We start from the raw sequence: 27675 nt of genomic DNA on the forward strand, positions 1-27675 counted from the left end.
TAATGTCCATAAGTCAATCCAAGGTTCAGCCAATCAAGCCTGAATTTCAAAAAATATTTTACCCGATCTGCTCTTTACTACGATCTATATGTATTATTCCAACAGAGGCCATCCCAATGAATTTAATTTCCCCAATCACATCAAAATTCTTTAAAACTGACTCCTAAATCATATCTGACATCTAATATTTCACTACAGTCTGCATTGTGTGCATAATATCAGGCCTGTTATTTAGTAAAGGCAGTTTAATGTCCAGGTCTGTCTTCTCAGGTTAATCTGCATCATTAATAACTCATTAATCAAAAATCAACATTGTACCAAACAGCAAAGGATACAAAATAAATAAATACAAATCACTTTTGAAATAAAATGCTGTTGATATTGTGACTGCATTTTGAGTTGACCGATTTTTCTTTTGGTTTCAAACTTCACAGATGAAATTTCTTGATATTAAAATCACAAACATCAAAAAATGAATGAATGAATCAATCATGTGTATGTTAGTAACTAAAATATTCAAAATCATGTGATCAAACCACTACTAATCCATCAAATTTACAAAAGGTGAGTTGACATTGTTGTCACAGCTCCTGTAAAGCCTTTCAGCCAATCACATGACCCCTGTCTCGTATCAAAAGAGCCTCATCAATTGGGTCGGCAGTAACTCAGTCCCTGGGCACTTGTGAACTGGAGAATCACAGGCTCAAGTCCACGTATGGATCAGGTATGGCGTGTGGACTAGTTGGTGGTGTGTTTGCTCAGGGATCTCGACTGCTCGAGACCCCCTGCTGTGACATTGTTTGTGCGTGTATGTATTTGGGCCTTTTTTTTCTTAAATCTCAGGTACCTCCTGCAGTTCATCGATGTACCCCTAGGGATACTCAACTCCAATTTGAGAAGCTGGGTGTCTAAATGTTGTTGAGCTTGTGGGGGGGGGTTTGTGATTGGCTGACAGGAGAGAGGGCGCTGACAAGACCATCGTCATGACAACGGACTATGATGTCATTATCATGTGGTTATGAAATAAAAACTGCGGTTTAAAAAAGGGCATAAAAAAGTTTAATAAAAATGAACTTACATTAAATTCAGAACTAATGATGAAATATTTGATAAAAAGGAGTTGGTTTTAACAATGTCTTCTATTTTTTCCACAAATTATTAGGTCATCTATATATTTTACACAATTTATTCATATGATTTTTAATTTCAGATTTTTTTTTTTATTTTTTATTTATTCAGTATTGAACACTGTGGTGTCATAGTGTGCTTTGTGGAAATCAGGAAATGGAAACAACAGGTTTGGCTTCATTGATTTTGTTTTGTCCAAACAGTGACAGTGCAGCAAAATGTGGTTATTTTGCACTGCTGCTGTGTGTGATGTTGTCAGTTATGAACATGACTTGTGTTTCCAAAGCACAAAGTAAAGGGCAAAAAGTTGGGCTGCAGCAGTGTGTTGTTGTGCTGATATATGAGGCTGACCTTTCATTAAATATTGTATATCAAGCACTCGGCTATCATTAGCAAGTGTGACCCATACCTGATGATTACTGTAATCAATAATACTTATATTTTGCTATAGTAGATGTTAGTGTCTTGTGAGAACCAGCTTATTCACTCTCCTCAACATGTTGAGTTTAGAGTGTGATGGCATTGTGTGCATAGTGAAAGGCTTTGTGGCCGATCTAATGAATCCCATTGATGATATGATTGTGCAGCAGCTCCTGATCGTGGTTGTGCAGGGTGGGGTTCACCTCCTCGTCCCTCAGCCGAGCGTTCTTCCTGATCTCCTCCAGGGAGTAGTCCTGCACCAAGGTGCCGTTCTCAAACACAGTCACCAGCAGGTCCTGAACAAAGACACATTACTAAGTACAGAAACTGTAAGAAACAGCCCAAATGTGTTTCCTTTAAAAAGGCACAGAAAGAAAAATCCACAATTCTGCAATTAGTTTAAATTGCACTTCATAATTCTCTCCAGATACTGTATTTTGTTAAATGTTGTGCATTTGTAAATGTGTTTAATGCTGGCAGCTGTGTGATGCACGCTGTGTTTGGAGGAGCTCTGCTGATTTGAGATCATTCAGCAAGTGACGTTACTCGAGTTGCTCGGCTCAAAACCACCATTTTTTAACAAAAAGCTTTTCTTACAACCTGGCATTTTCCAGATGGGGAGAGTCTAATTAATGACGCCATACGCTGCATTATGGGAAATGCAACATCAACCATTGTTAAAAGCTTGACCCATACTGAGGATTAAAAGTCTATGTCGGCCTGTTGCACAGAATTTGACCATTCTTTTTAAAAAAATCTGTCTTGTGAGTTCTCCCACCTTTACGGAAGCACAAAACTCACAGTATGAAACATCTTTATTCTCAAAGCGTATCAGAGTCAAATTTCAAACACCTAGTACATGTATCTATCTATCTACGTCTATCTATTTCTAAATTCAGTTAAATACATTAAAAAGACAAGCCGTCACACATATGCAAACATTAGCCCCTTTTAAACTGCCTGTTAAAGGCAAGAATATCACACTGTTATATTGCCTGCGATGGCGAAATGGAGGGACAGCAGTCTCACCTTTGAGCCAGCGATGGAGGTAGTGACAGTGCTGAAATGAGATCTAAGTAAAAAGTAAAGCCGGCAGGGCAGGGACATGAGTGTGATGGGGATGACGTTTTGACAGCGTGTTATGTGTGCCACCAGCTGGGGGGATTTAAAAAGCAGTTGGCAGCTAACTCAAAGAAGAATAACAGCTACCATAAATGCACACGAACTGGGAAAATGGGGAGATTTGGGAGCTCTTTAACCTCACAGCAGAGGACAAGATCAGCTGCCATAAAACAGGGACAGTAAATAATTGTTATTGCCATGTTATGCTATTGTTATAGTTTAGAAAACACTGTCGACACTTATGTTTTGTGTCACACTAGAGGCTGATGCTGTTGTGTAAAACATCACACCTCTTTGCTTCTGCAATGCCAGCATGCTGTTTATAATCACACAATGGAGCTACATGATGCTGCTGTTGTTTGGTTCTGTGTAAAAATGCTGAGACAGCACGAAGAACATATTTTGTATAGTGTGATTTCTGTGTAAAAAGGACTAATGTTTCATTTCATTAAGGGTTAAAAAACAGAATGCTGGGACTAACCTCCTCAGGCTTGCCTGCTCCTCTCTCTACTGTCTCCAAGAAGCCGTCAGAGTTTCTCCTCAGTGATAATCGACCCCTCTTTGACCCCTTGGATGGGTCGGTCACTGGCTGCTTGTACACGTCCATCTGGAAAAAACACATACAAACAAAAATAGTTAAAAAACTGATGGAAATCATCACCTCCAAATTCTTATGAGCACTTTGAAAACAGTCTTTGTGAGGATTACTGTACCTGTGCCATACAAGAAAACATCTCTAATTTTTTTCCCAATTTTCTCTAAAATTATTTTTTACCAACAAAAAATACATGGTATTTATGTGGTGCTTATTGAACAATGCCGTATAATTAATTGCAGTTAATATTAAGGTATACTGTTGTACTGTTCAGCTTGTGTGACGTCTGGATTCCCAACATTCTCTTAAAGTGGCCCTATTACGCTCAATTTCAGGATCATATTTGTATTTGGGGGATCTACTAGAATAGATTTACATTGTTTTAATGTTCAAAAAACACACTGTGTGTCTCATACTGTATTGGCCTCTGCTGCAGCACCTCTGTCTGAAACAGTCTGTCTGAAATTATGTCCCGCTGCCCGAGAAGCCCAGTCTGCTCTGATTGGCTAGCTGGCTCTATCTATGCACATTCTACTCTATATGTTACACTGTGATATCACTAAGTTACGGAAGTAAATGCTGGAACCCAAACAAGCTTTTTCAGGCAGCTTAGGGGCAGCGTCTTCTGAGGGAGAGAGAGCTCCCTTTGGCTTGGACTTGGGCCTCTTTACTTAGGAGACCTTTAACAAGCATAACATGCTACACATAACCATAAAGAAAAGGGAAAACCCCAAAAAGCATGAAATGGCCCCTTTGAAATGCATGGAAAAAATTGCGAATTATGAACTGGTAAAAATAATTGTTATGATAATCATGACACAGATCAAATCAGAAATTATTAAATCAAAAACTAGTGCAGCAACATAATTATCAAGTGACTGCCGATGTATTGCCCTATCTGCACTGAAAGAGCCTGCAGGTATTTGCGATAATTAACAATAATCTGTTAAAGTTTCTACGTTTGAGCCAGTAAATGTAAACTGAAAATCTCGTATGGAAAGTTAATGTTGCAGCATCCAACCCTTCCACTCACCCCCTTGCCGTTAGTCTCCACATAGCTGCACTTGAAAGCACAGCTGAGTGTGTCTCTGTTGAGTTTCTGAAGCAAAGCGCTGCCACAACCAAAGAAGACGTTCTCAGCGCTCCAGCCTTCATCACTCAGCTTCTGGAGAATCTACAGACAAAGAAAGAAGGGCTTCAAATGTATTCATCACTCATTTGCTAAACGTATCATTAGAAACATTTTAAGGCAAGTGGAACTATAACTGTCTTGTAGTCAAGAAAACGGCAAAAATATTTTTTTTTTTTTGTAGAGTAACTAAAGCCCCTGACTTTCGGCTTAGCGTCCTGTTACCAGGATCAGCAAACACCCAAATTTAATTTCAGCCAGGATTTAGCCAGGATTCAACCTTTAGAGGGCAGTCACTGTTCATATTTATACTCAGTATGTAGAACTTTCATACTTTAAAGTCAAATTCATCAATCAACAACACATTGCTTTTCAATTGAAAAAAAGGTTTAGGGGTTAAGTTACTCTTCAAAACATCAGGTTGGTGTTGCAAAATATCCAAACTTTGTAATTATTTGGACCATGACAAACACACACACTCATATTTGGACAAAGTGGCTTTAACCATTTAAAACCTGACCAAATTTGCATGATTTCTGTCTAAAACATGGGAGGAATGCTGTGGGCAACTTCATAAAAATCACCCAAAAATAAGCAAAACAAACAAAAAAATAATGTAAAAAGTACAAGAAAATTACCTGAAACAACAAAAAACAACAAAAAACAACAAAAAAGGACAAAAACGTAAAAACGTAGTCAAAAAAAGGAAATGACCTGAAAAAAGTGCATGAAAAATAATGATAATAGTTTTATAAAATAATTTAAAATGTAAAATGATCTTAACCATAAATATCATTTTTGGGCATTTTCCTTTTGTTAAAAAAAAATCCAAATACACAAATTTCCCTTGAACACTTTTTTGTCAAGCTGCTAATTGTCTGTTTCCCATGTTTTTAAAAGAAAGCAAACCAATTTGTTTAGAATTCAAAGGTTTAAAGATTTTTCAAGGTGCCTGAACGCAGCACAAGAGAAGTGATGTTTATCCAAAATTCACAGGATTAAACTATCGACAATTCAATGAGACTTATGAAGTTATGGTCACGGTTGATTCCATTTTTCTATTCAAACTTTTCTTTCAGAACTGAACTGAGGATATGCCATTGTAAGAGTCCAGTCTTGATCATTTGTTGTTCGGCCACAACAACTGTCATTTACATTTTTAAATTCTTCTACAAGGTAAAAAGTGTGATATATAGTGTTTCCCACAAAACTTGTGTGGGGGCAGATGATCACGGGAATAAGGTGCCAACAAACTTCCCATTTTTTTATCTTGTATGCATGTGTCCCTTTTTTATCGTTCTGTGTCCCCTCTCTAATTTGGGACGTCTCTGTGGGTTCATGAACGCAGCATAGGTAATGAGAGGAGAATCAGAGTGCAGAGTGAGTGAATGAAAACTTTTAGACCCAGCACAATGAACATTTAAGTTCCACTTTCACTGCACCAGATGTTCTCCTGCTCCATCTGTGCCCAGAGTGCATTCTACTCACAGAAAGTGTGACGTAATTAACAGCTGAATGGTATATACAGCCAATGTTTTGATTGTGGTGGCCTGCCACAAATAAATGAATGTGGCGGAAACCCTCATGTGACTGCCATATTTTTGCTGCACACTAAGGCAATATTGTCTCAACTTAAATAATGTATTCAAAACTTAATAATAACTTATTTCAACAGTCAACTGGGATCAAAAAGAAGAGCCACTAGATGCAGAAAGGTACTTTAAAACATTAGCTTGAGTTTCCTCATATGCATAAAGCCAGACGTTTCTGTCAAATTTATTTGTCATGTTGTCTGCAAATATGTCCTGCCATAAATTTGTCCCGCCATATCTGTCATGTAGCCTGAGGTGGTGTGCAGCACAGCCTACGTTTGTGTCAACGACACGTTGGTTGTTTAAAGAACTCAAGAGGAGGTCAAAATGTTGCCATACCGGTGACTTAAGTACATCATGAGTACTGTCTAGTTCTGCTGTTTCTGCGTCACCACTTGTGACCATGGTGGCTGCAGGCTACCAATAAACTACAATGTGTTGTCGCTCAAGTGTTTGTTTTCTTTTTGCATGTATGCAAGTAGGTGGGTGGAGGGGCGGCAGGTCCTGCTTTTCATTTCAATGTTTTTAGATTTAGCATAGAAATTGTGATCCCTCTGTCTTTCAAAACAGGATAAAACAGAAAAATGCAGACCATCTTAATACATCTTAAATAAATACAACATGGGTTTTATTTTCGTAGTTTGGGCCATCATTCATATGAGTTAAATTTTACTGATCAACTTTTGTGCAGAGTTCTGGGGACACAGAGACTAGTCACAGATTCACAGGAAGTAAGCTGAGGTGGTGAGTGATAAGATGACCGGTCCCTTACATTTCTACCCTCGCTAGTCAGCACTAGAAATACTAGTTGGTTTAACTCATTATTAACATACCAAGAGGGAAATGGGAGGAGTTTGGTTGTCTCATCGCTCAGCTCAGAGACAGGTGCTTCAGCTGTCAATTTAAGTGTACACTCATGCATAAGAGAGTAACTGTGTGAGTGTGCGTGTTTTTGAATGGAGTTGTGTTTATACACACAGTAATTAAATGTAACTGTTAACTCTTATTGAGTGAGCTGTTATTTGGTTCTGCAGGATAATGTGCAGTGTTTGTAACACACAGTGCAAAGTGCCGCACATTTCAGGGGCATTTAAAATACCATTTAGTTATTGAAAACTGTGATTTCAAATGTTTAACCTTATGGATAAAAACTGTTCTCAATTTTGACTGTTTTCTAAGCGTTTTCCTACTTTTACACGAGTCAACAGGCTAGATGACTACTGTTTAACTCCTGCTTCAACAACAGTGAAAGTCATTAGAAACCTCCCTAAAGTGAGCAGACTGGTTAGAACTAACTTGTTTGACTTAATGCTCTATTCTCTAAAAGATTTACTCAGAAATGAAAACAAACTTGCTCCTCTATACCATGGGTCTCAACAAGGGGGCTGTGACCCCTAGGTGGTCCTCAGAGTTAATGCAGTGGGGGCCACCAAGTTTTGTTTGATAATTTTTGAAAGATTTATTTTTTAAAATTTATATGTCTGAAACACATTAACATGAATCACATTATTAACAAAGATAAATCAGCCTCTTCTTGTTTATCCATGGCACTTTAATGTAAGCCAGGTTTAATGTGCAACTCAATTTGATACTATACTTGTTTCTTCATTTTTGGCATCTTTTAAATGCCTGTGTGTCCCTTTGTATCATCTCCCATTAAATCTGGATGGTTTTGCAGGTCTGTGAATGCAGTGCAGCAGAAAGAGCTCTCCATGATTTCATTTTTCCCCCCTCAGCAGCAGTTTGTTACTCCCGGGGTGGATAATTGATCTGTCAGCTGACAGCTGATCAGATCAGATGGATAAATGAGAGGGGCAGTTTGTAAGTGAAAGGAAAGTTTTAGACCCAGCAGAATGAACGGTTTCACTTTCAACGAGCCTGATGTCCTGCTGTGCTGTCTCTGTCCCGAGTGCACTAAATACAACCCAACGGTATAAATATTCCAATAGAGTTTCTAATAACCAGTCCAACTCCAACAATCTAATTACACAAATAAATGAATGTGTGGAAAACCCTGATGTATGTAGCAGGGGGTCCCTGCTTTGCCCCCCTTTCAGCTGAGGGGTCCTTGGCCTGAAATGTGAGTAAAATTTCAGCGTAACTAACAGGACTGATAGCCCAAACCATTAAAAGGCCAAAAAAACGCTATGCCCTTCTGTGAAGAGTGTCAGTGTGGTTGTAGAATTTTAAAATGTTTCTGCTTTTTTATGAAAAATCACATGAAAATCAATGCAGTGTTTGTGTTGCCTGCTGTGCTGTCTACTACAGCGATTTTTCTTTTAAAATTACCTCTGGGACTCTTACACACAACAGGGGCTTAAATTTCCATTTAATTTGAGGCTGATAAGAATATAAATGGAGCTGCTGAATAAGTTACAGAAAGACAGAGTGGAGGGGTTTCTAATAGATGAAGTAATGATCAAAACAGGAAAGCAACAGGAGAGATTACAGAAATAAAACACTAAATGTGATGTATCAAGATAAGTTACCCCGGGCCATAACAACATCCAAACGTTTGCTCACCTCCTCCACTGAGCTGAGGTCAATACCGTCTCCTTGAATAATTCGCAGGTAAGAGGGCAGAACCTTGAATCCCACAGAGTTCAGAGAACAGCTAAAACACTCCTCCAAAATCTTGAGGACCTACAGGAGACATTTCAAATATGTTATTCTGGAGTTACATTCATACATTAAGGTGTCAGCCATGTTTAGATGAAGCAGAATAAAGCAAAATGTTACAACCTCAATCAATCTGAGTCATTGATCAATACAAAGGAGGGCTAAGAAGAAGTGTTCGTAGCATCAAGAAAGGAAATACACTTTTATAACAAAAACAATGACTGCTAACTACCTTCAGTGATTGAATCAAATCTTCACAGCCACGCAGGGTGTATTTAAAGACAAAATTCAAAAAGCACAGGTGAGAAAAAAACTAATGTGTAATCACAATTACTGCAACTTGGTTGGTTGGAAGTTTCACCATCTGCCACCTGCTGTCACCAAATTAGACCCCCCCTCCCCCCCTGGAGAGGTTTAAACATTTTCGGAAAAAAAACAATCATCCTCTGTCACTGGCCCCTGACTGCTGAAGTTATTCAGATGTGAAAAGGCAAAGATTTGTTGAAAGGATGAACTGTATTGTTAAGATAAAACAACTGAAAAGTGGGCATTTCTGTTAGCCAAAATTCACTCTTTGATTTTACCCGGCAGCTGAAAAACAGACAAAAAGGTTGTTTTTTTTTAAATCGCTAACAACTGCTCATAGCTGGGTAAAATCATGAAAGACTATCTCATATCACCTGGAGCAGAACTCAGCAGGCCCTGCCAAATGTACCAGTGTCTCATTAGTGGACAAAATGTAAATATTAAAGGGTTTACTGAGATCACTGTCTAACCGAGCCCTGTTATCTACCTCAATAAGAGTCTCCGCGGGGTCTCCAGAGTCCGGACGGATGACGAGGCACGAGTCCTGGCTGCGCTCCATCACTCTCTCCTTCAGCTTGTCTCCCCAGATGTGTTTACAGGCGTTAAAGATGTCGTAGCTGTCACTGACCACTGACACTGGCCCCGAGGAGAATTGATCAAGGACTCGCTCAAACGCCTCCTTCTCCCTGCTCCTCCCCCAGGAGATGATGGTGCTGCATGACAGGAAGTAAGTCATCAATGACTCAGTCTCTTGGTGCCTGAGATAATAACACTAGGTCCAATATTTGAAGATATTTCCTTGCAGTTCATTGACAACTCAACTGTGCAGAATAGTGACACTGATTCTAGATCAAAAGCCAAAATAAGCAGGATTTTACATTCAGGATAAACACAGTCTAATCCATGTTTTTCATATCTCTGTGTGTGTGTGTGTGTGTGTGTGTGTGTGTGTGTGTTCTACCTGTGCTCTGCTGCTGGAATGGAGAAGCCAGCCATCGGGCAGCCGTAGTATCTCTGAGCCATTAGCAGCCCAGCTACTGTGTCTGTACTGCAGAAATTAACCAGGTGAGCTGCTCCACCTAATGCTGCAGACTGGAGAGGAGAGTGGAAACCATCAGCTACTGCGCTGTTTGAATGGTGTGTGTAACTTCAGTTCAACCCCCCCCCAAAGTCCTGAATCTACCCCACTTGGGATGAGGATTGAAACCCATTCCTACCGAAAACCAGGTTCCTCTTTTTTAAAACCTGAAAATCAATAACGTTTGAGCTTATCGATACTACTGTTGATTCGATAACTGTATTATTCTTTTCTTGCACAAATTTTCTTTTTCTTGATGTTACATTTGGATGCATCATGATGACGTTTCATTAACCTTTGCCTAATGGTCATTTTACTGAGCCGTGAACACATCACAATAAAACCTTTGTTTAGTTAACTAGCTCTTATCCTGCTGATTTCCACGTGTATTTCAAAACTGGATTAATCATTTTTCAAGTCAGGGCTTGCTACAAAGTTTGGGTGCTCTTCCCACTGTGCCCGCTGTAGAGCAGCGGGCACTCCTTTAACACATGGAGTTAAAGGAGTTTTTTTAACCCAAAGACAGTAGAAAGTTCTTGAAGTTGACTGATTTTCTGGTTTTGAAAAGGCAGAACCGGGTCCTCAATAGAACCAGGTCTGATCCACATCCCTAGTTACCAGTAAGAGGACCTCGGTGCAAAAAGCCAGTCATTCTGTCTGGGATACACTGATGATTCCATTCAGCCAGATGAGTGAGTGTTAAAGATTTGTCCTTTCATGCACTGAGCAGCTTTATAAAAAAGACACACACAGACTTTAGGTTAACACTGCGCTGACACTAGTCTGCCTTCATGTTTTAATAAACCCACTGCTGGGGCAGGGGGGGTTCCCTAACCTGCTGTGAGGGTCCAAGGGCAGAGGGATGTTGAATGTTGGAAATCCCTTAGAGGATAATTATGGTATTGAACTTTATAGATCAAATTGAAATTGCACTGAAATGACTATTTGTACAGTCCTTTGGGGCAGGCCTTGTGATTGGCCTGATTTGACTTGACTAATCTGTAAAGCCCTTTGAATTGCATTTAAGTATGAAATGTGCTTATAAAAATCATCTTGCCTACTGCTGGTTTAAAATCCATTCACATCAAAGTAAATGTGACCTATGAGAATGTCACTTTTGATTCTTCTGACAATGAAACACTTTCACAAACTCATTGGCTCCGCTGTACAGAAGATTAATAACTGAGCACACATTCTAGCTTTATACTTATTATGTAAGACTCTCCCTGACTTTCACTGGCTGCTCTTAATCTAACCTTTGTGCCTTTAATCAGTAATGTAACCAGTAAGATGTCATACAATAACCTGACAACGTCAACATAAACATCCATATACACGAAGTACATATTCCAGGATAATCATGTGTTGCACAGATCATGTACATTTAAATTTTTAGTGAAAATACAAACCAGTTACATCAACCACAATATTAAGAAAGTTAGGAAATGCTCTTGTTATAGCCATACAGACAGTGATTATGAAGAAATACAAACACAGTGTCTGTGCATCACTAGTGGTAATAAGTGTTCATTTTGTTGACTATGATGAAAATTATTCAACGGCCTTTCTTTCCATGACCAAAATGAGACGATGTCGAGCTAAAAAAAGATCTTGATATCAAAAACTATAACAGAATCTATGTTTCATTTTTATTGAAGAGAGGAGAGGAGAACAGAACAGCCAATAGCGGCTGTGTGTGCAATTATTTTCTCCTGCCGTATGAGCAGCAGTATGAGATTGGAGCGCCGACTGGCTGTAAACTCCAGTCAGTAGTCGGCATCAGGATGTTTCTTGAGCCTACAAAACAATGGAGGGCGTCAGCTGTTGGTGCGAGTTGTGAGCTGTAGGTCAAATAAGCAGCCGTGTGTCTGACTGTGGATGGTGGAGCTGTTGATTGATTGATTGATTTGGTTTTGTTTTATGGCAGGGGTGGCTGTCATCAGCTAACACTGGCTCCACTTGGCAGCTGGTGAACGACAGTGGAGTGAGCAGCTGCTGGCACCAGGCTCTCTGGTTAAAACTGAAATTAAATCTTAGACCTTTTTTAGAAATGATCTCTTAATGAATTTTTCATACAACCTGTCTCCTTGATTCTAATTTCTGGAAACTGTATTAGCTTAATTGGATTAGTTTAGATTGAAACTCATTGTTCCCAACCTCAATGTTATCTCACTAAATAAAACCAAAAAACAGAAAGTGTTCCTGACCTCCTGTGAGGAGACTCCTCTATAGCCAAAGTCATGCAGTTTGAGGTCCAGGCCTTCCAGGCTGCCCGAGGTGGCCCTGAGGTGCTTGGCCAGGATCTTCTTAAACTCCCTGGATATGGTGGCGACTGTGATGGGATACCACATCTGGACCAGCATGGTCTGCAGTCAGCAGACAGGAGGATAAAAAAATAGCATGGATGTGAGGAGAGAGGACAGATAGCGTGATCAGATCATTGATGAGTAAAAAGAAAAGAGAATTGTTGAAGATAAAGACAGCAAAGATGAATTGACAGTTCTGCAATACTGATGTTCTTTCCAGCCAAAATGCCTCTGAGGGATTAAAGGTCTAAAGTTTGGAAAAGTTTAAATGAAGTGGTGGTGGAGAGGTCGCAGGGATAAAGACTACTATTGCCTCAGTTAAGATGTAGACATTTTTGACCTTAAGTTTACAGATCATCACAAGTTATAGCAGTACTGTGCAAAACTGACATTCTCGACTGGTCTTGAGTGATGATGTGTAAAAGTAGCTGGCTAAAGTGGCCCGTTGTTTTTGTGTGTGTGTTTTTGTTTTTTGTTGTGGCACAGCAGGCAGGTGAAAGAAGTTTACCTTTTGGACATGAGCTGTTTGCAGAAGTGCTGTAGAACAAATCCCAAATATGTTGCTGTTGTCTGCAGCTCTTTATCTTACTGAGGGTGTTTCTGCATTGAGTCTCCTCCCTGCTGTGTTTGTAACCCGCTAACAAATTGCTGCTAATTCAGTGATAAAAACAATGTTGGATTGGGGGGGTGGGGGTGCTGTGGTCCACGAAATGTCAGCGCTACCCACTTGAGGGCAGCCGTATGTGCTTTTGGACCTTGTCCCGAGAAGGTCCATCTCGGGCGCGGTTTCACGTGGCACGGCATGTCTGAACTGACACTGGAAATGCAAATCAGCGCAGCATAGTTTGGCCCGGCGCAGCCAAAAGCCCTAATGAAAAAAACAGCACTAGAGCCGCACTCCCGCCCACCTTCACAGAGGGATGGGTCCCTCTCACCCAACCAAGGGAAACATTCACACACTCACAGGCATACCAGGACAAAGACAAAACAACAATCACAAAAGAAGTAAATTAAAAAATAATATAAAAAATATAATAAAAGTGGTAAGAGCTCAGTTATATATTTGTTTTGTGAACGATGGCGAGTATAATAAAATGGGTTGCCAAATTTTGTAGAAAGACTTAAGGGATCCCCACAGAGATAATGTGTGCAATTTTTAACAAAGTCTGATTTTCACCAATCTTTTCATATTTGGGATTTGTTCATAGGTAAGAGCAGAATCTATGCACACAAAAGAGCATTCTTAAACACAAATTTGTGCTGGATTTTGTACAAATTTATGGGTTATTGTGTTTTCTTCAGTTCTGCAGATGTATAATATTATATGGATGACTTACAATGATAATTTTAGCATTCATGATACTTTTTAATAGTTATTCTCTTCATTTTCAAAAAGCATTATGGTCTTTTAATAAACACTAACACTTTATTTCACATCAGTTATGTTAATGAGAACCATGCCGTCTCATGATTAGTGACAGATCACACTACAATTTTTACATTTCTGGGTTTACCTCAATGTAGTTGGTGAGCCAGTAGAAGCTGGGATCTGTGTTTTCCACAGTGAAGAGCACGTTTCCTCTCGGTATAATCCTTCCCTCAGGGACAGCTTTGATCCGGATAGGGAGACGGCCATCATGTTTCTGACATAGTAACAAGCACATTTACTCTGGCTTAGATATATAATGACAAATCTGTCTAGACAGATTGACAGTTGAAAATCTCTGTCTACCTCGAGGATTTTCCTCCAGCTTTCCTCATCAAACACAGCCTGTTTGAAGTGCATCTGGTAGAAGAGCTTGGCTTCCTGAATCTTCTCCTCTGTGACCACTGGGCCTGTAGAGAACAAACCCAGTAACTACAACCTCAGACACAAGCAGAAAACACCACAGTTTAACTCAACCTCGAGGAAACTGTCCAGCCTGCTCTATGATCAGATCATCAACAAACAGCCACCATATATCACAGTGTGCCAGTGTAGTTCATCTTCTGTTTGTTTCCACAAGATGCTTGGATTTACCAAACCACTTAGCTGACACTTCTGAGGTCTGAACAACCAAGTACAGTGAGGAATATTCCTCCTGCTTGTACATCAGTTTCTTAACAGCAAAGAACCAGTAGATATGCTTTTTTTCCACTTTTCTTCCCCCTCCACATTATTCCATGAGCAGGGTTTATACACATTTTTCCCAATACATTTCCAGGACTTTTGCATGATTTTGAGGCTAATTTTCAAAACCATACATTCTCTGAGTCGGCCACCAGTATCTCTTATTGTTTTTTTTCCAGTGCTATATAACAGCCTATTTAAAAATAATGAATTTAGAACCAGATTAGAACTGAATATTTAAACATAACTTGGGGACTGTTTGTAACTAATGAGAGGAAGGGGGGTGGTTCTGCAAAAACAGGGAGGCACTTCAAATAATTTTTCTGAGCACTGCAGAGGAACTAATGTTTTTTATTTTGGTTAAGGGGAGGGGTATACAACTTTAGCTGCTGTATTTTCTATTTATTTTACTGCCACTTTTTTAAAGAAAACATGCCTTCCAAACCCATGGGCCGGCAGGTTTGGAAGCCATGTTTCTTTGTAAAAACTTGTAAAGACTTTTTTTTCCTTTAAAAAAATTTTGTTATTTATTTCAAGATAGTATTACAGTGATTTTTTTTTTAAATTTTGGCTATTTTTAAAGTAAAACATCGCCATTTTTTTTTCTTTTTTTGGGTAACTTCTAAAGAAAAAATGTTGCGATTTTTTAAAAAATAGTTTTTGGTGATTTACAAAGAAAATATACCTTCCAAACAAGCATGCTTTCTTTAAAAATCATTAAAATGACACCATTTATCACATCCAGAAACTGTAAAAACAGAAATTATCCTTAGATTTTCAAATGTCTTGAACACATCATTTGTTATTACAGAGGTTTGTGAAACAGATTTCCATGACTTTTCCAATACTTTCATCGTATATCTAGTTTTCCAAAACTTTTCCAGGCCTGAAAATTGCTATTTGCAAATTCCGTGACTTTTTTTTGGTATTTTCATGTCTGTACGAACCCTGCAGGATGCCTTGCATGAATTGTGGGTGCGACTTTCTTCATCTGCCTTAACGGCGCAGTTTACATGTTTTTCTATCTGCTGATTCTCACCAGTAATATAAAGTTGGAGTACAGAAATATTACTTTAGGCATTTATTTTATATGATATGAAAGAACTACTGTAAATCAGTAACACAACTGATGATTAAACATAATTGAAGGTATGCTGCTGAGTTTATTTTATTATAGGCAATTTTTCGAATGTAAACAGAGACTCCATTCTCAGACAGGGAAAGAAGGGGTCGTCATGCACTAACATTGAGTGATAGACCTGTTATTCTCTGTGTTATTCTCCTCCACAAATTCAGATTTAATATTTCTCCACTCTCAAAATTCTTTTGGCTTTATGTCTGATGTCACTGCAAGCATGTGAAAACATAGTGTATGCATTAGAGTAGGGTGTGTACAAAAACGGGATAAATCACGTCCTGTATTGATTCAGTGAGAGACAGTGCATTTTAATTTGTAATACGGGACGATGCAGTATAACGTTACACATTTCAGGTGGCAACCTATTCCTCTCTGTCGGTGGGCAATGGAAACTAATAGAGAGAATGTAGAGAATGTCTGAATAATATGGTACTGGCAGCTGCTAGAATGAATTGGTAGATTGGTATTGTGAAAGCACTTTTTTTTCTTTTTTTTAGTTGTTATTGCTTTTTTTTTTTATCTTTACTGGAGTTGTGCCTTTTGTTTTGACAGTGAACATGTCTCTTGAGTATGTGTTAAAACTGCTCTGTTCTAATTTCCTTGTTAAAAACATCATTTAATAAAAAAAGGGGGAAAAAATGCTTGATAAATTGAAGGCAAATTACTTTGGAAAACAACCACAGTTGGCGGTTAGCCTCCAAGATTAGCCAGTAGGACTAACCATAGAAATCAATAAATTTAACAGTCTTACTGCTACTTCTATCTCATATTAAGTTGCATCCATAATCATTTCTACAGTTGTGCCCTTAGAAATAAGGTGGATATGGTTCTGTAATTTCTTAAATCAGAGGGGAGGATGTGAACGTACCTATGAGGTATTTCTTGAGCAGATACTGAAGACCAAAGAACAACACTTCATTGAACTGGGAGCCTTTCTTGCGTCTGCACTCAAAGTAAGAGTAGATTTTGCTGACATTTGGAGGATACTGTTTGTAGTGTGTGATCTGAAAGAAAAGAAAAAGACAGAAGTCAAACATAAGCAGCCTGCAGAAACAAACGACTAGAGTCCCATTTAAACATGTTACAATGTAATCCTAAGAATCTTTCTGAGTATGGGTATTATTTATCCCTCACCTTCTAATCTTATCACGCCAAGCCAGGCTGTATTGTGACATAGCATGAAATAAAACCCCAGTAAGAACACTCACGGCACGCTGAAACCCAACGTGATGTTTGCGTGTACAGTAAACGTGTTTCCTGGATCGGTGTGGGAAGAAATGATGGCGGCTTGAAGCACAAGTCTCTCTTTGTGCTCCTGCAGCAATAATCAACAGCAACAACCAGTCAGTCACTGGAAGAAATAACTTCAAGAGGCATTCACTTGACATTCTTCTGCTTAACCAAGCCTCCGATTAAAGACCTCTCTCTTTCCCTCCGTGTCTAACTTCAAACCAGGGTCTTTCCCGGCTCAAAATGAGACAGAGGTGGTCTCATCCCGGTCATGTGCACGCACGTGTACCACAATTTCAACGGGCTCGAGCAAACACAAGCAACAGATTAAACCGTTCCAATAATTACATGAGTGTGTGTGTGTGTGTGTGTGTGTGTGTGTGTGTGTGTGTGTGTCACGTTAAGGGATTTTGGTGACACTGCACTGTATAAGAGTGAAGTTATTCAGTATTATTTCTAATAAAAATGTCCTCACATTTTTCCAAACTAAACATCAGGAGACCATTTCATGTGTGAGGTGATTTGGGGTAGGGATGCACAATATTGGATTTTTGCCGATATCCGATATGCTTTTATTTCCAACTAATTTTGGCTAATGCCCATTTATGGCCGATATATGTCTGTATATGTAAGTATGATTTATGTCTTACCGCCTAATTGCAGAGAGTACCAAGTCTTTTCTGTAGTGGAACTAGTATATTATGCCTACTCTTATCGTGATGGCTGACTGGCAGATGAAGACATGAAGTACAATGCTTTTCAAAAAAATACACATTCACTGGGCAAAACAAGAGCTACATTAACCTAGGTCACATGTAAGACAAGCCATTTTTATTTTTATCTAAAAGATTTTAAACAAAAATTTTAAATTCCTAACACTTTAAAACCTGGATTGACATCACTTTCTTGTGCAGCATTCCGACACCTTTCATAAGTAATTAAACCTCTGGACCCCGAGCAAATCAGTTTGATTTCTTTCTAGAACGTGAGGAAAAGGCAAGGAGCAACTAGGCAAGAAATGAATCTACTTAATTTTTGCAATTTGCAAAAATTAAGTAGATTATTGAAATAAGATAGGGAAAAATGGCCAGAAAAGCGCATTTATAATTGTCATAATTATATTAAAAATGTGTTGCAGAATTATTATTATTATTTTTAAAGAGCCCTTTCCCAACTGTTGTATTTACTTTTTTCTTTCTCTTTTCTTCTTTTTTGTGTGCGCTAATTTTCCTGTACTTTTTTTTTGCTTACAAATTTACTCATTGCCTGCTTCCAATGTTTTTTTTAAAGAAATTTACTCAGGATTCAAAGGGTTAACAGACTTGGATGATGCTCTCCCTGAGACAGTTCTGAAAATAGCCACAACCAGGGCAAATTTGACCTATTTCAGCTTATCAAAGTCATTTTATTGGCCTTTCAGTTTGGTAAAAATGTTCATTTAGGGTTTATGTTTAATTTCAAAGCCATTATCTGCCGTTACCAATGACGTGCCAATATTAATGTACATCCCTAATTTGGGGTACACTGCACTGTGTAAGAGTGAAGTTATTCAATATTTGTGGAGAATCATTCAAGTCAATCATTAAAGTATTATTTCTAATAATTATTATCATTAATAATAATAATAATCATTGTTATTATTAGTGAGGGTTGGTCCCTGAACACATCGCAGAAAAAAGCCCCACTAAAGAATAAAGGAGTAGCCAGCAGCAGGTGTGTGCACACACACAGGCATGATTATGGTATTAGCATGCTGGTAACAGACCCAATCCAGTCCAGGGGTGTACTGAAGGATTAAGAGCTGCACGCAGCAGGGCACAAGGACGCATCAGAGCTCTGTGAATTCCTCAGAAAGTCAAACACCAAGAGCTAAAGCTCACTGTGCTCTTAAGCTGGGCTGTGGGTGTGTGCTGGATATAGTCGTTAATTATTACACAAGTTATGCAACCTGGAATTTACGTGGAAAACAAAACAAAAAACACAGCCAAGTCACATGTAGCCACTGGCTAATGCTCTGGTGAAAAGGCATATAGTCATGCCATTCAGCACCATGATCAGCATTATACAGTATGGAACCGTACAGAGCTTGTTCCAAACAGTAAGTGATAAAACGAGATGCATTTCGGGAGTGCTGACAGGGAGTACAAAAGCAAAAGTTGAGACTTTTAACCACACTTGCATCACTCTGCTTTACAGCTGTTCTAGACCATTAGCCCTTAGGAACTGTTTGGCATACCCTTTCCATTCCTCATTTTTTGATCATTTTGGCTGTGTTCATGCATGTGGCATCCATTTTGCCAAGATTGTGTATTTTTGGTTAAACTTGGAATTTCAAGCTCAGCTCCAGTAATAAATTTAAAATACACTGTGTAAACAAAATTGTTACATTCACACTTTTTACCATATCTGGTATACGGAGAAAATACATGCTATGGATAAACAGTGCCATCCATAAGGCAATGCCAGGTGAAGCTGAAAATGCTATGAATACCCCACAGGTATTTTAGGATTGTAGCATAACCTGACATAACCTCAGTGTGCCTGATACTGTAGACACGAGGCCTCCCTTAACAGTGTATCCCGAGGCTTATCGGAGGCACAAGCCTCACTGTGATTGAAATTTCAGGCTCATTTAAATATTTCTGAAAATATTTTAAACTTTTATTGTTTGTTCAAGGAAGCTGCTCAGTTTTCAAACTGAATGGATAAAAACAATTAGTGTCGTTGTAGCTGACAACATAATTTCTGTGACCAGAACGTGATCATCAATGCAAAACTCAAATGTAATCTAACTCAAAAATAAAAAAAAATGCGAAATGCTAAAATACTAATTCCAAATTTTCAATGAAAAAGCAGTTGAAAGAAATCATGTAAAATGCTGCTCTGTAAACCCAGTAAACCCGATGGATTTTCAAACGAGCTCATCACAATGTACCAAATCAGATTCTATTATGTGATTGTGATGACAGACACATTGGAGGAATCCTCTTGGCTGTGCTGCTGCTTTGGACTCATTTTCAGGGGTCGCTGGCACTCATAAAAAGCCCGGCTGGTCATCACCCAGACCTTTGCCATTTGGCTACGGTGCAAACCTTTGAATGACATCTAACTGTGACATCTGACATTTAACTCTACTGAGCTGAGCAGAAGCTACTGTATATACTGACAGCCTGGTGAAGCAGAGGTCTGACTCGCTGCAAGACTTAAGTTACCAGTTGGCTGAAATGAAACTGAAAGCTAAACAGCCAGTGACAAGCTGAGTTCTGGGATACACATAACTACACTGCAATGGAGAAAAAAAGGTGTGCATTACTATGCAATGAATCACACCATGACTTTAACTTAAGAGATTATGTTCACTATTACAGTCACTATTATGTAAGCATGTAGTAGTGAGTGTTTCATCTTTTTCTTTCTTTCTTTCCTTCTTTCTTTCTTGCTTTCCTCGTTCCAAAGTCATTTGTTTTTCACTTGCTACTGATAAACTTAAACCTTTCAAATTTGTGCAAACTGGCATGTTTTATTTCAAAAGCATGGGACGAAGGCAATCAGCAACTTAAGAAATGGTCCAAAAATTAACACATTTGTAAGAAGTTGCTCATTGCCTTTTTCCCTCATTTTTCTAAAGAAATCATTTGGTCATGTTTCAAAGGTTTAAATGACTGTATATGGCATTTGAATTCAGCACACGAAAATGTCTTCAGGTTTCAAAGGGTTACTGTTCTTTCTGACACAAAGGAGGAAAAACTGGAATTCAGTGGCAAGTCTAAAGCATTTTGATCATTTCAGTGCATCTACTAAATACAATGTTCACTACAGGGAAGCAGCTTAAAGTTAAGAGTGCAGTAGATGCCAGGTATCTACAATTATATGTTTAGCTCCTGAGTGCAGCAATGGCAAATATACTGCAAAGTTGTTTCTGTGACTTGCCAATCACCTTCCCTGAAATGTTAGTAATTTTGGTGAGCTTATTTTTGCCATACATGCTGTCATGTTAAATGATTAAGTGCTTTCAACCCAGCTTCTGTGTGCCGTTTCAAGTATGTGTGGCCAACACCAGCTCCTGAGCCTCCTGATTTAAAAAGTGGCTCTCTTACAGCCCTCACACACCAAGCTGATGGTCTGTGAACATCTGTCGCCCTAGTCTTTGCGGTGTGTCCCACACTGTTGGCCCTCGTTGGCCCTTGTCAGGTTTTTTACAGCCGATTCAGCATGCTGAATCACCATTGGAGAAGGCACAGTGCTTTGGTGAATGATATCACTCTGATCGGCTGCTCAGCTCAGTGCACAAGAAATGGGAGTGAAGAAAGTAAACAAAAAACTTAAGCCAAGAGCATGGCTAAGTGATATGGCATGCATTTTACAAGTCCAGTTTTAGTCAGACTTACACAATATTTAGACTTTTTCTTACATTATGTAACCATGTCTCTCAGGAAAAGACCAATAAGGCAATATCATTAGCACAGGCTGGTAGTCTGTACTCACACCATTTATTAACAGGTCATTTCCAAGTAATTTTTTTGGGCCCTTTTGCATATTGAGCCCTGAGTGTGCACTTAGTACATCTGAAACTTAACTCTACTGAGCTGAGCAAAAGCTACAGTATGGCACAGTCCATACGGGCGACTGACTCACAACTGGATTTCAGTTTTGGATTGGCTGAAGTGAAACCAAAAGCTAAGCAGACAATAAAAGGTTGGGCTCTTTGAGACAGGAAACAATGCTGTAATGTAAAGGCAAAAAAGGGTGTGGATTACTAGGTATTTATCTGAATGTAGAGGATCAACTGTTACAGGACAGGACAATCCCAATTCATTTTAAGGGCCCTTGCCATACTGAGCAAGTCATCAAACACTGTACTAAGAGCTGGCTCCAAATCGAAATATTATAGAAGTCATTTTCTTAGTTTTGAGTGAGCAGATATGACTAAACTAGGGGTCAACAGATTATTGGTCTGGCTAATTATTGATACTGATTATCAGGATCAGCATTTTGCTTTTATGATCAGCAATAAAATAAACAAGTGAGAAGTGCAAAGAGAGTGTCAGTGTGGGAGGAACTTTTACTTCCTAAAACCTCAGTGAGCTCTTTTCATTTGTTTATTTTTTAATTTACATTTTCACCTGACTTTATTTTTTAAATAAAGTTGCTGGGAACTTGCTGTATATGATGTTGAAAGTGTCAGTTTTGATTAAACATTTTTATTGAAACAAAGTTTTGTGGTGGTGTTTGCTATATTCCATATTGTAAATACTGATAACAAGATTTTCCTTTTTACTGCAAATGCTTATCGGTAACTACTAATAATCGGCATCGGCCCTGAAAAATAATAAGGGTCAGCCCCTAATTTAACCTAGTTGTTATTTTTTAATTAAACTATGAATGCTAAGACACAGCTTAGAAAATGTGGTTAGATAAAAACATGTTTAGGTAGATTGCGTTTATACTCGGTACAGTAAAATGTTTAGGTATGGTGATAACGAAACTTAACTGCCTCCAACTAGGGCTCTAACGTTAACCCCCGTAAGTCCTGTTCCTGGTTTTAACAAACGTCAGGGTGCATTGATACGTTTCACACAACACAATGTATTACTACCAACCACTGCTGGTGCGTTCACTTGCTTTCAGTTTACATGCTGAATACAACGTTGTAGCAGTCAACACATTCAACTGACTAAAAATGCAAACGTTAACTTTACTCGTGATGCGCTGTGTTTTGTAGCGAAACACTGGGCGGAAGGCGTAGCACACTGTATACTCAAATAAATTGGTATTATTAACATTTTAACGGGGGGAAAAAACTCGAAATAGAACAATAAATGGGGGGCGGGGAGAAAAACGGCTCCACTCACCTTATAAGAATCCGTCGCGAGCAAGAAATTGAAATCCTGTGCTGCCATTGTTGTTATGGATGAATGAAATGTCACTTCGGTCTCCTCGTAGCAACCTCACAAGAGCGCGACCCAGACCCCACACCAGTCAGCAGAGAAAATAAACCTCAGTGTCGAATTGTTGTGATTTTAAGCCCTGTATTTCTCCCGTGGACTCGGTTTCAGACGATACAACAGGGCTAATACGGCCGAGGCAGAGCAGTAGTCATTTTGTAGGTTGGGGGTTATTGTAAAGGGGCGGGTTTCAGTACGCATGGCCACGCGCACGTCCTCTCAGCGCCTTTCTGACTTGCTACGTCATGTTGCATTCAAGGACAATAGTTTTTTTGTATTGTTTTTTTTGACACCGACATTTTGGACACTATGCTCGATCTAAACTAGCTTTCTGTTTCATTTCTCCTTCCACCTTGTCCTGCACTTGTATTGACCTTCAGGGACTGTTTGGCGCATTTTAGGTGTTTTTCATTCTTCATTTTGTGATAATTTCTGCTGTGTTTATGCATATAGATACATGTAGGCAAGATGCTTTGCAATTTTTCACCTAATAGCATCATTTTTTAAAATTTTTTTTAAACCATATTTAGCAAATGAAGAAAAGACATGCTATTTCCACTAAGTGCGCTGTCACATTCAATACTGCTCTGAATCACTGACATATCCCAGATGTGATACTACTACTACTACTTCTAATAATAATAATAATAATAATAAAATAATAAATCAAATTTGCATGTAGTACATTGAAAATAATTCATTTGTGTGTGTGTGTGTGTGTGTGTGTGTGTGTGTGTGTGTTTTCCATCTAAAAACATAGTGGCATCATGACAAAAACCTAGCAGGCTGAAATTCTGAAATTAATGAATATTTGCTATTTAGCTGCTATTTCATAGGTTTATTCTGCCTCTGGTGTTTCCTCACTTATGGCTTACAGCGCTTCCTCAGTTCTGCGATTTCTGGTCTAAATGAGTACTTCAGTACGAATAAAGTCTGTTTGACTGATTGATTATGTTTAGGACTGATGTTAGTTAAAAAGCAAACTCATTGAAAGTAGAAAATCAAATTAAAGTATAACATTTTTGTTTGTGCAGAGCGCGCTCAGACAGAATGGATGCCATTATTATTGTACCCCAGCAGATAGCTAAATGGCACCGGGGCTGCAGTGGAATACCTTGTATTACTTTGGAAGGTTCCTAACTGAATGAGATGAACCAGAAGTACCTGAGCGACTGCCATGATAAGAGCTGTTCGAATTCTCCTAATATTAAGGAAAGGTGCGTCAATGCTTCCTTTATAATCTCCTTTAGCATAGGATACACTGGAGCATCCTTTACCAAAGGAAGGGAGAGAATCCGCCCCACAATTCGTTGCGGCGGCAACTATTAAGTGATGCGTGACTTTGGCTGCTAATTGGGGAATCCGCTGTTTTATTACATCACAGATCCACAGTCTGTATGACCCGAAACAACTTAAAAACACCATCAGGTCAAGGTGGAGCTATTTACTGAGCTGTGTGTTGCCTCTTGAGCTTTTATATACACAGGCTTATAATCAGATCTTATGTGTATTTGATATTTAGCATACTATTGACTGTCCTCTCTAATAAAGCTTCAAGTGGAAATATTTCCTGATTATATTTCTGTAACCAGAGTGACAATAAACATCTGTAGCCTATAGGATCAGAATCAGCACATTAGCCAGAATAGGAGGGGATGTTTCAAGACAGATGACGTTTTCAATTCATCACGTTTGAAACTTAAGAATGCTCATATGTACAGTAGTGAATCTAACATATCGTACATATTTTCATATTTATTATTTTCATTAAATCATATACGGATTCATGATGATAAATGAGGGAAAAAGAGAGTGAGTGTGAGCAACCATATCAAGTGACAACATAACATGTCACTTCTGTGATTAGCAGCCTATATTTCTCTTTATTTTAATTCTCACCTTGGTAATGATGTAATATTTTACACCGGGTTGTCCTCATTTAGCCCTTATAACATGTGTAAACAATGAGGCGAGTACGAATGGGGCAAAGTAGGCCTGATTAAGATAATAACAACAACATAATAATATCAATAATAATAATTATAGTCACATAATAATCATAATATCAATACTCAGATTTTATGGCACACTTTTCAACACCCACATTATAAAAGATTTGAAGAAGCCAGCAAACAAAGATTTAAAACAAAAAAACACAAATAAAACAATTACGGAAAAATCCCTTTTTGCTGCCTAAAAAACAGTCCAGTGAGGATGTGCTTTTTGTAGTCCATCATGTGAACATTGTAGTTTCATGACAGCAGACCCACATCAATAACATCCACCGTCACATCATCACAGAGCCGAGGAGAAGTGCAGTCGGATTCTCTAAACTCAGCGATCATCTTTTCTTAGCCCTTATGAATTCTCCTTCACATCTTTCCTTGACCTCGTAACGTTTTCTCTGGAGGTTAAGGAAGAGTAGTTAGGAAAGGAGATTATTTTAACTTTTCGACCACAGCCTGGGTGTGTTCACATGTTAGTGCACGGGCTGCGTCCAAACGCTCGCATGAAACGCTGAAGGACAGCCCCAGGTAATAACTCTGCCACTAATAATATCATAAGGTGTGGGCAGCTGGGTGGGGAGGTTGATGAATCCCACATACAAACGACTTTGTGCGGGAGTGCGGAGTTCACTTCCTGTGTGGATGTGTGTTTTTTTTCTACACCTTACCATGTGCCTCTTTTGCCTAAACCTAACCATCCTTGACTTTGTTGCCTAATCCTAACCATTGTGACAGTGGTGTTGGTAGCCATGTGTTGTTGTGTAAACATAAGGACCATGCTGCATCATCCCACCATGTGCATTTGTTTAACATCATGGTAACGGCATCTGGAAGCCTTGAACAGCTGACGGTGATGGATACCTTAAGCGGTTATAAGTAGACATAGAAGGACACTGACAGAGCAGCACCATGTGACAAGTTGGGATGAGAACGTATTGGCACCACTGAGCAACTTACATGAACAGGCCTTGCCTCCTGTGTACAGTTATCTTTACAAATCCACGATGGGGACTGACTCCCTTCTGGAGCCAACCTCAAGTGGCCAGTCGAGGAATTGCATTTTTTGGCATTTTTTTTGAAGGTTTCATTTTTCAGCCCTGGAGTTTGCTGCTTGAATCATATCAGAGGCTGTTAAATAACCAATGAGAACAGATGATTAATGCTGTCAGGTTTGTGTTTTTGTTTTCTTTTTCCTGCGGTGGTGGTGTGAAAACAAAATAAAGTAGGCCAACTTTATGTCAATCATACCTTTTCATGTCTATCAACATGGCAGCCTAAAGCGACTTGAGTTTCATTCTGATCAGCTTCTTCAAAAGAAAGTGGGCCAGCATCAAATTATACCCGAATTAAACCCCCAAATTTGGTTAAATGTAAGGTCGAACACACTCTCTTGTTCTTTATAATACTGGTCAGAAGGAGCTGGAAACTGCTTGATGATCCACTTCCAGCCAGCTGCACATGACTAGAAGTGGATCAGTCTGATGATGGTGTGATGATCACCTTGTTTCAAATGTTTGTACATCGACAGCTGAGAAAGTATAAGATAAACTGTGTGCGAGGACTCTAAATAATAATAAATAGAGATGGGACAGCACTGTGTTTCATCAAACGTTACCTTGGTTCAAAGCATTTCTGTGGACAGTAAAGTATTTTCATTCATGTGAGTATGATTAATTTATTGGGGTTTTTGTTGACCACAGCCTGCAAAATAGTAGTAGCTAGTAATGTCTTTGCAGGAACCTATCAGTTACATATCAGGCAAAGTAAAATAATGTAGGTTTCAACACTATTTTGGGGATTTTCCCCCTTGCAACACTTTTCTCTTTGAAAGTATGCATTTTTTAAATGTGAATACAACACAGAAAATAAAAGTGAGCAGATGTTTATTATAAAACAAAGCTTTGCACATTCCAGCTGCGAGACAGCATTAGTCATCATACAAAGCGAGGTGTCTGCAGCCATGCCAGTGGCTCTGTGTGGCTATACTTAGGTACAGCAGTGCTTTGAGCAAGATGCTGATTTCAACATTTTATTAATAACAATGCATACAGGCTCATAGTTAACAGGAAAAATGTGTACCATCTGACTTATCTTCACACTAATTAAATAAAAGTAAAAGTAAGTTTTTGACCTTTTTAACCTGATGATGGCGCTTGATAAAAGGGGCTCACCAAAGCAATTTATCCCGAGAGGGATTGCACCTCATATCATGGCAATCCATCCCAAAATTTCTTAAAACCACAAAAGTTAACCTGGTGGTGGCACATCAAGAAAAGTCAGGGAATCACCAAAGTCATTCACATACATTTTATAGAAACCATGGATCTCTGTACAAAATATCATGGCAACTCATCCAATAATTGTTGGGATTTTTTTCAGTCTGGACAAAAGTGGTGGACATGTCAATCACATTCTCACTATAACTCTCTTGGTCAGTGGCCCTACACATTAAACTATGACGCACTGCCTCAGTTTTGCACGCTTAGGAATTGTGTGTCAATTTACGCTTGATACGTGCATTGTGCATTTTTTAAAATAAAATGTCACAGGAAATGTACATTTGCCACTTATTAAATGCATACAAGTCTCTTTTCAAAATAAACATAGAATGTAGGTTAAAAAAAACTTTGTTTATAGACTCAGCAACAAAAGAATATGATTAAATTAGAAAAAAAACAATAACATTGTGTTAGGCTTAAAGTAGTTTGTTAATAGTGCAGTGTATGTCATGTGAGGCATATACTTCACGTAACATTCGTCACTATGCTACACATATAGCACACTATGTTGTTATTAAAATATCTCAATTGACATTTGGTTTCACACAGGAGACAAACAGTGCTCTCCTGAGTGAAAGTCTGGGGTTTGCTTGACCCATCCACCTCCCCTCCCACCTGCTCTATGTGTACTTTCTCACTCTTTATACTACAGCACTAGCTCTGAGCATCAAA

General features: G+C 38.8%; 1 protein-coding gene across 1 annotated transcript; it reads right to left on the reverse strand.

Moving 5' to 3' along the window:
• Window positions 1-230: 230 nt before the first annotated feature.
• On the reverse strand, window positions 231-22880 carry nampt2 (nicotinamide phosphoribosyltransferase 2). The gene is made up of 11 exons (XM_042498787.1): window positions 22626-22880; window positions 16412-16547; window positions 14028-14131; window positions 13810-13938; window positions 12197-12355; window positions 9873-10003; window positions 9399-9624; window positions 8510-8629; window positions 4299-4439; window positions 3152-3277; window positions 231-1844 (listed from the first exon to the last, which is right to left on the reverse strand). The coding sequence occupies exons 1-11, from the start codon at window positions 22671-22673 to the stop codon at window positions 1683-1685; spliced, it is 1482 nt and encodes a 493-aa protein (XP_042354721.1). The 5' UTR covers window positions 22674-22880; the 3' UTR covers window positions 231-1682.
• Between the last annotated feature and the right edge of the window lie 4795 nt (window positions 22881-27675).

This window comes from Plectropomus leopardus, chromosome 2, assembly GCF_008729295.1.
Source record: "Plectropomus leopardus isolate mb chromosome 2, YSFRI_Pleo_2.0, whole genome shotgun sequence".
Classification (NCBI taxonomy): domain Eukaryota; kingdom Metazoa; phylum Chordata; class Actinopteri; order Perciformes; family Serranidae; genus Plectropomus; species Plectropomus leopardus.